A 13,706-nucleotide genomic window follows, 5' to 3' on the forward strand; every position below is an offset into this window, starting at 1 on the left:
AGATGGTCAAAGACTATCAACCTAAAAGTCAGGCGGGTTTATATCATGACAGACAAAAAAACCAACGAGTATAGGCGGATGAAAATGTCGAAGAACTACAGATCAGATTTGTCAGGTCAGAATGGTCGAAGACTATTTAGCTTCAGACCTGATGTGGTTATATTATAGCAGATATAACCTTGGAAGAATAGATAGACCCATATAGTCAAACTATCAACCTAAAAGTAAGATTTTGTTATATCATGACATACAAAAACCAACGAGTATAGGCGGATCAGGATGGTCGAAGACTATTTAGCTAAAAGTCCGGCGTGTTTACATCCCAAAACACAAAAAACCAGGGAGTATAGGCGGACCAGGGTGGTTGAAGACTATCCGACTACAGGTTAAACTTGCTTATATTATGGCAGACAATAAATAACGAGAATAGGCGGATCAGATTGGTCGAAGCCTATCAAACTAAGGCAGGCGTGTTTATATCCATGACCCACAAAAAACCTGCGAGTATAGGCGGACCAGGTTGGTTGAAGAATATCCAGGTTATATCACGACGGAAAAAATTAAGTAACGCATCTGACCGACAAAACCACCGGAAATGGCCATTGGGTGTCAAGTAAGAGGTCACACGTTTTCGGCATTTCGACAGACCCATCACTGAATGTGGCGTAATGCCGAAACCCGTATAACAGAGAAAAACCAGCGAGAATAGGCAGACCAGAACGGTCAATTAACAAGAAAATTCTTTAACCACATTGAATTAGGTATATCGAACTTTCTGATATTTGTAGTTGCTCGTTTCCGATCATTCCGGTTCATCACTCCTCAGCCCACAAGTCACATCTCATATTTCTATTTACTTTCATAATTTCCAAAGAAAGGCGTGTTTAAAATTATGCAAATAACTAGTAACATTTGTTTTATAGTTTGTTTTAAAAAAAATTTCTCCACCTTAGTGAATTATCTCTATGCACTCAAATTTAACAAATGAAAATGATAAATTCCATTCCTTCTAACAACCAGTTTATAGTTGTAGTTAATGGACAGTAATTGTGAGAGCGTCAAAGAGATTGGTAGTTTTTCTAATTGTTTCCTATTTAAAGTTGTGTAACATCACTATTTTTGGACAAACGACTCTCCTATAGTTCAGTTATTTCTACTTCAACTTACGACGAAGAATAACTTTCTAATACAAACTATTTTTTGTAGGAATCTCATTATATTCACAGAAGAGTACGTTATCAACTAATAAATGTTCATTTATTGAAGCGGGGTGAAAGATTAATGAGTAGCACATGCATTGGCCAGTTATCTTCTTACGAGATTAGGTCTTTAACGGGTGAGATTTGTCAGAAAGATAAAACGCAAACACAATAAACAATTTATTTCAAATACAAACATATATAATATAACATATTTTTATTAACATTGTACTCAGAAGAAATGAATATTTTTTACCTACAAGATGTCATTACAAAATATATAGTTGTCTCATAAAACAAAGGATTTTTTTTATTGTCAACTTTGAACATGGACAATAATTTGTCAATAACTGCTTAAATAGTTCAATTAAGTAAAAGAATAAAAGTTCCTAGGAATTCTAAGGAAAAAAATCTCTAATGGCAAATCAAGTCTACTTTCGTCTTGCTTCGACTTATATTTCTCGCGGCCTCGAAACACCGCCAGGCAGTCAAAATTTAAAAACTACCGAAATTTGATTAAGTACAACCAGTTTTGTTGTAAATAGTTTTATTTGTTGTGTTCTCAAGAAAAATCACTGTAATAACGAAGCATTTTCATGCGGATCATAAACACACAATTGTACTTCACTTTTCTTCAGTCTCTGTACTGATGTTCTCGTACGTCTTCTAAAATTAAAACAATTAAACAAGACATTCAATTAATATATGTACAGAAAAAAATAAGCTAGATTGTAAATATTACTGTTTCATTAATTACCCAATACAGATTATCTCTACCAAAGAGAAATAACTACCTAGCAAACTATTGCTTCAGAGTTATATTTTATGAGGGGAAAAGCTTGGACTGACTAGTTGAAGATTTCTCTCAAAAAGAAACATCTACTAGCTATAAATATGTATTGAAAATAATGCATCCAATATTAATCAGTGATTATTTATCATTAGTAAATTTCTACAATTAACCCACCTCCATTTTGTTTAAAAATCGACAAATGGACACCAAACGATATTCGTAAAAAAACACCGGGTCGTTGAGGCGACACCCCATTTCAATTAATTAATTATTTTTCCGTCAAAACCTTCTTCATGATCAGCATTTCAACCTGACGCCCCAGTTCGACAGGGGATCCCTTTTTTAGGATTTCCAGGGCATTTTTGTATTGTTTTGCTCCATTCAGAACAAACGATGCGAAAATCATTGTCAATCAATCATCAACAAATCTAAAAAAAATTTATTTCTGTTCTTTCTGGCGTGACGGTTATAGATTATGTTATGTTTTTTTAGTCATGGTTAACTGCACACGTCTATGACAGAATTTCAGAAAAAATTTATTTACCCTCGAATAGCTCATTAACAATCATAAAATTTCGAAAAATTATTTTCCATAAACTTGATTCAACTAGAGCTAGAACGATTCTCCTTATTTGGTGGTAGATCTCCTTTCGGGTTTGTAAATTTGGGCAAATCTTTTCTTTAAACATCCGACTGAAAGAAAATTGCGAAAACTCCACTATTTAATCTTCGATTTATCTTGCCCAATTTTTATTTTTGTAGGGGAGGGGAGTTTTTTTTTTTTTTTTTTTTTTTTTTTTTTTTTTTTTTTTTTTTGGCCTTATGGTCTAGCATATTGGCCAGAGGGGAGTTTCAATCTTAATATTTCACAAGAAGGCAGTCAATGAAGAGTATAAGATTAACGGATTAATATAATCTTTTACGACAGATAAAAATCGACCAAGTCGTTCATTGACCACTATTCAGTTTACGATTTAAAACACCAACTCAATGACATTTCGGTGAGTAAATTCTATATTATTGTTAGTAATTTATTATCATTTTACGTAAAAATTATAAATCAATTTGAACCATTACTTTGGTTAAATAGGACCAACTGAAAAACCTATGATTTAATAAATTAGGTTCACATTAAAAAATAATCATGAGACAATTTAAGAAATCCTGGATTACGGTGTCGGATCAAAACGCTAATAATTGAATTTGTATACTTAGAAAATTTAGAAAAACTGCTTCATTACGTTATCAAAAAAAGTTAAAAAGAAAGAAATAATATTAAAGGGGTTAAAACTCAATGACTGAAGTAAATACAAAATACTAACTTTTTAATTATTTTTATCAGCTTATTCTTAATTATATAATTACTCAATTAATTATACACAATTTTTTCGAAATGAAAAATTTGTGTATAAATTAATTGAACAAATACATAATATTGGCATATCTTGGGACAATAAAACTTGTAATTATAATATTAAAATGAATAAAAAATTATTTATTTACATTATCGTTTGTTCTTCATAAACAGTAAATTTCTTAAATTGTTTATACGGTATAAATTATAAAACATAATAAAATATATGCTGTTATTTGTAGTTTACAACAAAACTAATTACAGCTGTAGTACACAAATTATGAAAAAAGGTCATGTGAAAGTTTATTTATTTAATTACATATTCAAAAGTAAGAACTAGATATCTGATTTGAATTAATTATCAGGTACCATCTAAATTCGTGCAACATGCAAGTTAAAAAAGAAATACATCAAAACCAATACTCACCGTCGACTAAATAAAAATATTATTGCGAGACAGCGTTTGGGTCATATTTAACATTCGGATGTGGCATCCGCTCGTTGGCACCTTTTTCTGTAACATTTTCAAATTTCTCTCCTAAAGAACAGGCTTTTTTTTCTGAACGCTACTCAACCCTTTGCTTATTAATTTAACGAAAAATTGTTTACAAAAAACCTCTTATTTCTTCTCAAAGTGCTCTGGAAAATACCTACTCCACGGGACTAGGTGATTCTGTTTGTAAATCGATAATATTGAAGACGGCTATTGATTGATCACTTGTTAAAAATTGTACTTCTATAAAAAAAAGGACGTATTTTGATAGTTATCAATCCCTTGTTATCTTCTAATGATCTTTTTTTTAAAGTATTGAAATTGTTTTCCATTTTATTTCTAAGATGTGCCTCTACTTTAACAGTCACCAAACTTCGTTCATTTTGTACCTCTAAAGTACTTTTAACATGTTCTGTTTGGATTAAAACCTATTTGTCAATTAATATATTGAATTTTTTAAAACTTAAAATAATAAATATAGACTAAATTGGAAAATATCATCGTCTGCTACAGAGCTGGACGTCGTCAGAAGCACCCAAATTGTGCCGTCAATGTCCATCACGCATTGTTTTCTCCTGCGGCCCGATACGTGTTCCATCTTCGATTTTTAGCGTTCGTTCATGTGTAAAAAAAATATCGGGTTTTATTGTTTAATCGACACAAATATACTTGCCAACGATCTTAACATTAAAAGAAAACAAGATAAACAACACGGCAATACTACATACAATTATATAACACTATCATTGATTATAATGGAAAAGATTTGATTGTACGAACTAACTTATGGTAATGCAAATCAATGAATACGCCGAGTGACAACCGTGTCTCAAATATGCTACATACATTATTTATGTATCTGTTGTTCTTCGGTTAAGGTCTAACTATCAGGCGAAAGTTGGATTTTCGCAATCAGTCTTGACATACTTTTTTTCTACGAATTTTACGTTTCAGGGTAAACCTTCATAGATATTTTTTTAAATAAAAACTAAGGACAGAAACATACATGCTAAATAGTGCAATTACGATAAAAACAAAACGACAAATTGTTATTTCTATAGTAGTACTTTTCAAAGTTTATGTTGTTACTCGTGCAAATCGATAGGGTGTATAGAAAGACAAGATACTCACGCCAAAGGAGATAATGTAGTTTCTCTCCCAGAAAGTACATAAGTCCACCGAGTGTGAAACAACCGACGAAAAACCCTATCCTAAGGGGTACGTTAAGTTTCTCGAAAATAGGGTAAGCCCAAACACCACTTTTATAATGGACAATGTGCATCCTGGTGGAAAAAAAACATAAAGAAAATAAGTACAATAATGAAATTCACTCAACAAAGGAAATCGCGGAATGTATCTGTAGTGTGATCGTTTCCGATCAGTTTGGTCTGCCTACCTTCGATGTTTTGACCTGTCAGACACGTTTCGACATTTCGTTATCTTTAGCTGTTTGGTCTGACAGATCAAAAAAGTTATGATCGGAACCGAGCAAACTATAGGTCGATCACCCCGCAGATCCAAGAAAATTCCTCACAACGTCAAAAGCGACGTCTTTTGTCATGGAATGTTTCATTGTTGTTAAGATTGTTTATTGGTACTCTCTCTCAAATTATGAAATAAGCTTAATAATAGCATTTTACTTAGCAAAAATTTTTTAAGTTATAAACCATGGTTTTTCACTCTTACCATATGAGATATGTCGAAATAAGCTTAATAATAGCATTTTACTTAGCAAAAAGTTTTTAAGTTATAAACCATGGTTTTTCACTCTTACCATATGAGATATGTCGTCTGGAATGTCATTAACCCTACAAGGGCGTGCTTTCTCTGAGGATAGACTCTGGTCGACGTGATGATCTCAAGGAACTGAAATATCAAAATATTCGTGTGCATCATGTGATTGAGCCATGACGGGAAATAAGGATCCAACGCAGCCGGCAAAACCAGCTCACGGTCTACTGCCATTAGCCCCCAGAATGTGACGCCGACAAACTGTCAAAAATATGATTCTACATTATCCAAAAAAACAGTGGATGTAATAAAGCTCCACACCATTGCAATGGGGAATGCGATCGATGCTTCCACATAGTCCTTGATCCTGACGAGGACATTCCGTTCGTTTTGGTCATTTTTCGACCCCCAAATGTCTATGAATACACACAGGGAAAAGTAGCAGGCTTGTGTTACCTAAAACATAAAAATACATAAATAATTCAAGAGCTACATTCAAAATGAAAAAAGTTCCGAGTTTACAATTCCTAACTACTCTTAAATGATAGAAAAAAGAGTACAATTTTCAATCTGAAAACATTTAGTTTATAAGGAAAATACGAACCCCTCTCAAATGTCTGCATGAATTTGGTATTTGAGGCGAATTTGAATGAATTTGAAAAAGAAATCGCATAAATAATTCGTACATCAAGTTCAAACACCCAAGTATCACAGTACCCACTTTTTAGTGCGTAATTTTTATTTAAAACTATCCAGTACCCAAAATATTTTTTTGAATATAGCCTAAATTAAGAGCAAATGATATTTGGTGTTATGTTAAAAAAAAATATTTTGCTTTTGGGTTTTGTTTTTCACGTCGGATGGCGAGGAAAACGTTTAGACTGATTTCCAATGGGAAATATAATTTTTAAATTGTGTTAAGGGGGAAAAGGAATATTTCTTCCAGCATTCGAAGTCATTAGAAATATTTCTCCTCAGACTTGTTCGTCGGAGTTTGGAGATAATTTCAATTTTTAATTTCGGTGGCCCTTGGACAAGGATTGGATTTTAATCATAGGAAAAAGATTAAAAGTTGAAAAGACTCACCGCATCCCAAAATGTTAGAAATTTTAATTTATATCCATAAGTTCCGTAAAGGGGCAACACTTCTTTTGGAACTACAACATACGTCCAGTCGTAGTAGCAGGCGTAAGCGAAGTGCAAAGCACCTAAAGCATGAACCGAACAGCTTAGCGTACTGCAAGCATTACTGTAGCGTCTGAATAATTCGACTTCCATTTCTCACCAGACTGTAAAAATTTGATAATTTCAATAACGTAAAACACCCAATATTATCGGAAAGATTATCATGACAGACAATTTGTAATAAATATCTCCATCGTACGACGTTTTGGACAAGAAACCGCTCAATTGTCTTGAATATAAGCCTAGCTCGCCCTTGAGTTCTATAAATGGGTTTCGGACTAATTCAGAATTGGTTTTAAGAGGAAAATTAAAGCTGAACAGACTCACCGCATCCCAAAATGTAAGAAATTTAAATTTATATCCGTAACCGTTATGAAGAGGAGAAACTTCCTTTGGAACTATGACATAACGCCAGTCGTAGTAGCAAGCGTAAACGAAGTGCAAAGCACCGAAAGCATGAACAGAATAGCTTAGCGCGTTGTAAATGTTTCTGTGCCGTCTGTGCAAGTCGACTTCCATCGGTCACTTGGTTGATAGTTCGCCTGTCTGACTAACGACTGAACGGAGAATATTAGTTACATCAGAGTCCTTGTCCCTCTATTCATATCGCCGTCGAGCTTGTTTTAGCGCCAGCCGTTTGAACATCCCCCACCCCCGGTTTTAATTTGCCTGGATTCTCTTCAAATTTACATTCCATACGTTCTGTGTGCAAAATAATAATTAATACATCACTTGAATGGCACTGTTTTGCAGACTGTCACCGTGCCATCCCCACTTTTTTCTCATTGATCGCAATGCCAGAGGGAGGTTCGTCCACCTCTTCCGTATTTGCCCACCTTGCATTTCCATTTAAATGAAAATCGGAACGAATTAATGGATGATTGGCTCTTCGCAAAACGGCTATTTAGTTTCAATCTCTGTAGGTGAAACCGACCGGAATACAAAGGAAGTTGCTTAAAACACTGAACAGAGCTTAAAGATATTCATGAATGAATAGTGTTCGCAAAGGGCTGCTCCATGTGACAGGCCAAAAATTAGCTCTAAATCCGTATCTCAACGAAAGGAAAATGTAAACAATACAGAAATAAAACCCCATGAATAAAAGATATGACAAATTGTAACTTATTCTCAATCATCTTAATAAACATTCACACTCTCTCTCTCTCACTCTCTCTCTCATTCTCACTTGCTCATTCACTCTCTCCCTCTCCCTCCCTCTCTCACTCGCTCTCTCTCTCTCTCTCTCTCTCTCTCTCTCTCTCTCTCTCTCTCTCTGGGGGGAAAGTGGGTCAAAATTAATTAAAAATTCACTAATTATTAATTTTCATAAAACCCTTTAGTCTTTCCCTCTGGTTCATTAAATATGCACGATCTACCTTTCGACCAAAAGACTTCGGTTCAATTATATCTGAACTTCTATTTTGCGCCTTCTTACTTTTACTTTAACAAAATACATCTGTTAGCTTCAATATTTATACATAGGTAAAATTGTTATTATTCAAGCTTCAAAAATATATCCAATTCAGAGGATAAAACGTTACATAACTAAAAATTATATTATTATTATAAAAATGAACCAACAATGTACAGTCGATTGTCGTTTAGGAAAGAGTTAAAGAAGGGTTTTCTAAAGATATAGACTATCTACGAATAGAAATAAATTAGTATAATATAAAACTTTTTTGTCCAAACTAACAAACACACATTTTAAAAGCCTGAATGCTGATATTCCAGAGCAAAACAAAATCAAGGCTACATCTAAATCTAAAATTTAAAGTTTCTAATATTTATAATATGCCGTTGAATTATACATATAATTTTTTAAATTACAATTTGGTATTTTTGATGGGAAGTTCATTAAAAAGCTGTTCCGTTTGTCAGATGAGTTTCGGTTTTTCGCTATTTTCAGTGGCTGGTCACGCAACAGAACTCAACAGGAAATCTCATAATAATTCTTTAATAGAGGTATAATTTTGAAACAAAATAAACTCATTTTTATACAGAAACATTTCCAATTCTATGGGAAAATGATTTTTTTTTTTCCAATAAAAAAAATGCATTGTCTAAATAGGTAGTAAACAACAACTTTTTTCTAGTGCTCCCCCCCCCCTAGAGAGAGAGAGGGGGAGGGGGAGAGAGAGAGAGAGAGAGAGAGAGAGAGAGAGAGAGAGAGAGAGAGAGGGAGAGGGAGAGGGAGAGAGAGGGGGAGAGGGAGAGAGGAGAGGGAGAGAGAGAGAGAATAATTACGCGCGGGAGTGAGTATGAGGGAAAGAAGAAGATTGAGATAAGAGAGGAGAGAGATAAAAAATATTAAATAAGTGTTAATGAGAGAAAGAGAGGGAGTGATAGAAAAAGGGTGTTTGACTAAATGAATACTCGTGGGGAAGTTATGAAAGGAATGACTGAGAGAGATTGAGCAAATAGGGAAGCGACAGACGACTGTATGAGAGTGACATATATATAAATATACAAAGTGCACCCTTGACAAAGTTGACCAAACGAATAAGTTAATGGTTACTTGTGTGCGAATGTGTGTGTATTTTCAAACAAGGACGATAGAGTATGCATGAATGTCATTAATTTATGTATATAACTTATTGGATTTTCTGATAATTGTAATTACTACACACAAAGTAAGGATAATAACACTTGGCAATAATGAGAAATGGTAAAAACTAATATAATTGCAATTTCTTTTTCTAACGGATAAACCCAAAACTATACAACCGATCTTTTAGAGTTATGCAGGTGAAAGTAATTAACAAACGGCTGTTTATAGATAAAGGTGAATATATTATTAAAATATAGACACTCACGATGCTTAGATAAGATAAATATCTCGTTCTGTTTAGAATATAAAACGCTACACTCCCATCATAATAGTAATGAATCGGGTCTTCATTGAAAAAATGATAGTCGCATAATATCGTTAATAGCATGTGTCCTGCGCCTGAAAGATGAACGTAAATATCCATCCGTAATGCGTTGAACCGTCCTCTAAAAAAATTTTAATTGAAATGATATTATGGATTATCCACGTGAATTAATTATAAATTAATGGAACAATTTCCAAGTGGAGGTGCAAGATAAGCAATAACATGCGCTACAGGCTAAAAATATTAGTCAAACTTTAACGTGCACGGTTATCTTTCTCTTGGAAAGAAAGAAAAGAAAGAAACAGCCTCGATGATTACAAGGTTATCTCTCGAGTTGACCTTTTAAGAAACTTAAATCAAGTCAATTTATAGGCCTAAAGGTCATTTACTATCACAGAAATGGACGTTATTGATACTACTGTTTGTAAATTTTTTTATTGCTATTTTTAATCTCAACCTGATTATTCATTGATAATCACTTAAGTGTGGATGTTTTATTGATATGTAAATACAAATTGATATACAAACAAATAAATTTGGCGTTATAGAATTTTGTTAAGTAAAAAATACATATCTCGAGATCAAACGTGTTTCATAAGGAAGGACTTGTATCCATCCTGCCATTGTCGGGAAAATAAAAAAGATTGACCGTTAACATCATGTCAAAGAGAGGACTATGCTTTTTATGGCCCTTCCTATTTAGTCTAATAATAGATTTTGGAGGTTAACAACCCGTAGTGAAGGATTTTTTACGATATGCCATATAACAATTCGGAGGAAATGTCATTATCTAATCAACCGTTTGTAACGTTTGCAATTTATATCATGGGTTTGTGTAGTCGAATTAATTACTGGTGCAAATATAAGACGAATACGAGACATACATTACTCTTGTATTGAAAATTGAGACTTCATATATGAACAAACTTAATGAACGATAAATCTGTTCATCCTGATAGAAGACATCAAAAACACAAGTGGATTAACTCCTTTTTGCTGTTTTTGAATATTATTTTCATTTTTATGTTAGTTTTGTTTAACGAAATAAAAAAATTAAAGATTATTCATTATAATCATATGAATAATCATCGACTAACGGTCACTAATCACCACACAAAAAAATTAATGATTAACTAACGTAAATAAATAACGAACAATGGAATTATATTCAATTATTAATCTTTAAGTAAGGTTTTGGTTGAGATAAAAGTCAGTGTCACGAGCGGGATTCGAACCTATGACCTTCGGCTAAATACGCCGCTGCTCTACCACTTGAGCTATCGTGACCTCGATCCACTCGGATACTAACTTCCCATCTCAACCCCACCTGTTCAAAAAATTCAAAAGGTGACACTGACTTTTTTATCTCAACCAAAACTTTACTTAAAGATTAATTAATTGAAAAGAATTTATTTGGTCAATCGGACCACGAAACGTAATAGAATGGAATTATAATTGAAATTTGCAGATATCAACTAGAAAGAAAAGGCAGTATTTGCTGTTTTTTATTATTATTGATATTTTTGATCACTTGTACGAATAGAAATGATAGCAAAGGTCGCCACCTGCCATATATTACTATAATTAATTTTATTATTTTGATGAATTACTCTAAATAACCTTCATGAACAGTTTAAAGTTGATCATCCTGATGCAATAGAACTGGCAATTTCCGTTACATACGTATCATATCTTTCGTAATTGTTACTATGTTATCTATGTTAAACATAGCATAAATAACCAGTCTCTACCACTGCGTTTCGCTGAAAAATGACACAGTTTAAATCCGTTCATCGTGACACGTCAGTACTACTAGCCTCAGCCATTGGTCTTCAATAAAATTAATTACATTTGTTATTGTTATAATTATTACTCCTATGTTATTTGATGTTGAATTTAACATAAATAATTGTTTTCTATCAATATATCTTTTAAATAAAGGGAAAGCCGTTTACATTTTATCATAATGATACAGGATACGTAGCCATTTGCCTCTATACGTATAATCTCTTCATTTTTTGTCAATGTTATTTTTATTATTGCTGTAATTTTATGTTATATTTAGCGTAAATAACTGGTTGGTTCATTACGTATTTTTTACGGAGGGAGAACGGTTTAATGTTGGTCATCCTGATAATAGCAGAATAGGCCAGTCCCATTATAGACGTTTCATTTTTTTTCGGTTGTTATGTATCATTATTACTATGTTATCTATAGCATACATAAGCGGTTACGTTTTGCTGAAAAAAGGGCAAATAGATTAAATTTCTTCACTGATTCAGCATAACTAACCATTTGCTTTTTGTACATATAATTTCCTTTTTGTTGTTATATTTGCTATTGTTGTTATTTGATGCTGCATTTAGCATAAATAACTAGTTTGTATCATCATATATTGTTGGAACAATGAAAAACTGCTCAATTTGCTCGTCCTGATACAGCAGAAGTGTCCATCAGCCTTCGCTAGCATTATTTTATTTATCATAGTTATATATTATTGTTACTATGTTAGTTATGTTAAATGTGGCATAAATAACCAATTTCAATCATTATATGTTCTTGAAAAAGCTGAAACAGTTAACATCTGGTTACCCTGATAAAGCAAAAGTAGCCACTTCCTTTCTATACGTTTAATTTCATTTGTTATTGTTTCTATCATTACGTGTTTTGTTTGAAAGGAAAACAATCTAAATTCGTTCATACTTTTACGGCAGAAATAGCAATTCGGATATAACTTGGATTCTCACTAGATATTTGTAAAAAAAAAATGTAGTTTCTAAGGAGGTGACGCAATGTGAGAAAGTACCGTCCATAAGTGGTTTGCTTGATTTAGAAGCGCCTTTACTCCACCATGAGGAAATTTGGTTGAAAACCGACCAAACACGTTACGGGCTAAGCACATTTTTCAAATGTCGTGTAATCTATTTGGAATAACGGAAAAATGGCAAAAAGGAGGGAAAATTCAAAAGGTGAGGTTGAGATGGGAAGTTAGTGTCCGAGTGGATCGAAGTCACGATAGCCCAAGTGGTAGAGCAGCAGCGTATTTAGCCGAAGGTCATGGGTTCGAATTCCGCTTGTGACACTGACTTTTTTATCTCGACCAATACCTTAAATACTTGTTATAATTGCTTACCATCCTTTCAAGGGAAAGCTATCGAAAAAATAAACGTCGCAAAAAAGTCTTATTCAAAACAGATCTGACAACTAATCGATATAAATACAATCTAGTGACAAATGGAGTAAATAAACTAGTTTATGGTTTGTGAGGACTGCGAAATACCATCACGTATCTTGTATTTTTCCCACCCACCAGTCTTTATCATATATTGAACGTTCTTCGTGAGTTTTCTCTCCTATCCTGCCGCAACCATTTACACAGCAGAATGGGAAATAGCTCACACGAGGTTGAACACAAGCAATTAAGTAAGTAAAACACAAAAATAAAAATGTATGCCTTTTATCATAGAATCAAGAGAATATGCTCGACCTGTAACATCAGTACACCTACAATACATGGAAGCACTACTTGTTAGAGTTAGAGATTTTTTACTGATAAATCTAACTCGGACATTTTAAGTACCACAAAATAAAATATTACTGTTCACTAGTGTTTACAATTATTTTAGAAGTTATCAGAAGCTACCACTAATATTTTTTGTTTTGCAAAATACGCACCATTAGGCCTTTTGTAGAGATAATATGAAGACAATTTCGAATAGCATGAGAATACTAGTAGAATAGTACTACTAGTCTAGAATCGCAAGGAAATTAAACTTTCACGAAAAATGCTATTTACTTTTTTACTTATTAAAATTTTGTATTAAGAATTTTATTGTATATGATATATGTTTACATAGAAGTATACAGTTGGCACTAGGGTATTGCATCTTTTTCACCTAGTCTACATTAAATATAACAAAAATTTTGTCTTAAAATATACACAAAAACCATAATATCTATTTACACATTATTTGTCGCAGCAATTAAACGTGTTCATTATATTTTGCAAACAAGCATAAATTTTTTTATTCTTGTATTTAGTTTTAGTTCGTCCCTGTTATAAATATTAAAAAAT

At 33.0% G+C, this 13,706-nt stretch overlaps 1 protein-coding gene across 8 annotated transcripts in view; it reads right to left on the reverse strand.

Moving 5' to 3' along the window:
* Window positions 1-1,729: 1,729 nt before the first annotated feature.
* Window positions 1,730-13,706, reverse strand: part of LOC106670341 (androgen-induced gene 1 protein-like) — a 33,656-nt gene continuing 21,679 nt past the window's right edge. For 2 of the 8 annotated variants that reach the window (XM_014400574.2, XM_014400575.2), the window contains exons 2-6: window positions 5,892-6,026; window positions 5,614-5,831; window positions 4,971-5,122; window positions 3,774-3,860; window positions 1,730-1,865 (exon numbers count right to left, since the gene is read on the reverse strand). In XM_014400574.2, coding sequence (XP_014256060.1) covers window positions 3,793-3,860; window positions 4,971-5,122; window positions 5,614-5,831; window positions 5,892-6,026 — 573 coding nt within the window. In that variant the 3' untranslated portion in view covers window positions 1,730-1,865; window positions 3,774-3,792. Of the gene's footprint in view, window positions 1,866-3,773; window positions 3,861-4,970; window positions 5,123-5,613; window positions 5,832-5,891; window positions 6,027-6,656; window positions 6,860-6,927; window positions 7,016-7,082; window positions 7,458-9,571; window positions 9,753-13,706 lie in introns of those variants that run through there. The other 6 variants (XM_014400573.2, XM_024230483.1, XM_014400571.2 and 3 more) reach the window with 6 other exon arrangements.

This window comes from Cimex lectularius, unplaced genomic scaffold (genome assembly GCF_000648675.2).
Source record: "Cimex lectularius strain Harlan isolate CLEC.00 unplaced genomic scaffold, Clec_2.1 scaffold69, whole genome shotgun sequence".
In the NCBI taxonomy this organism is placed as follows: domain Eukaryota; kingdom Metazoa; phylum Arthropoda; class Insecta; order Hemiptera; family Cimicidae; genus Cimex; species Cimex lectularius.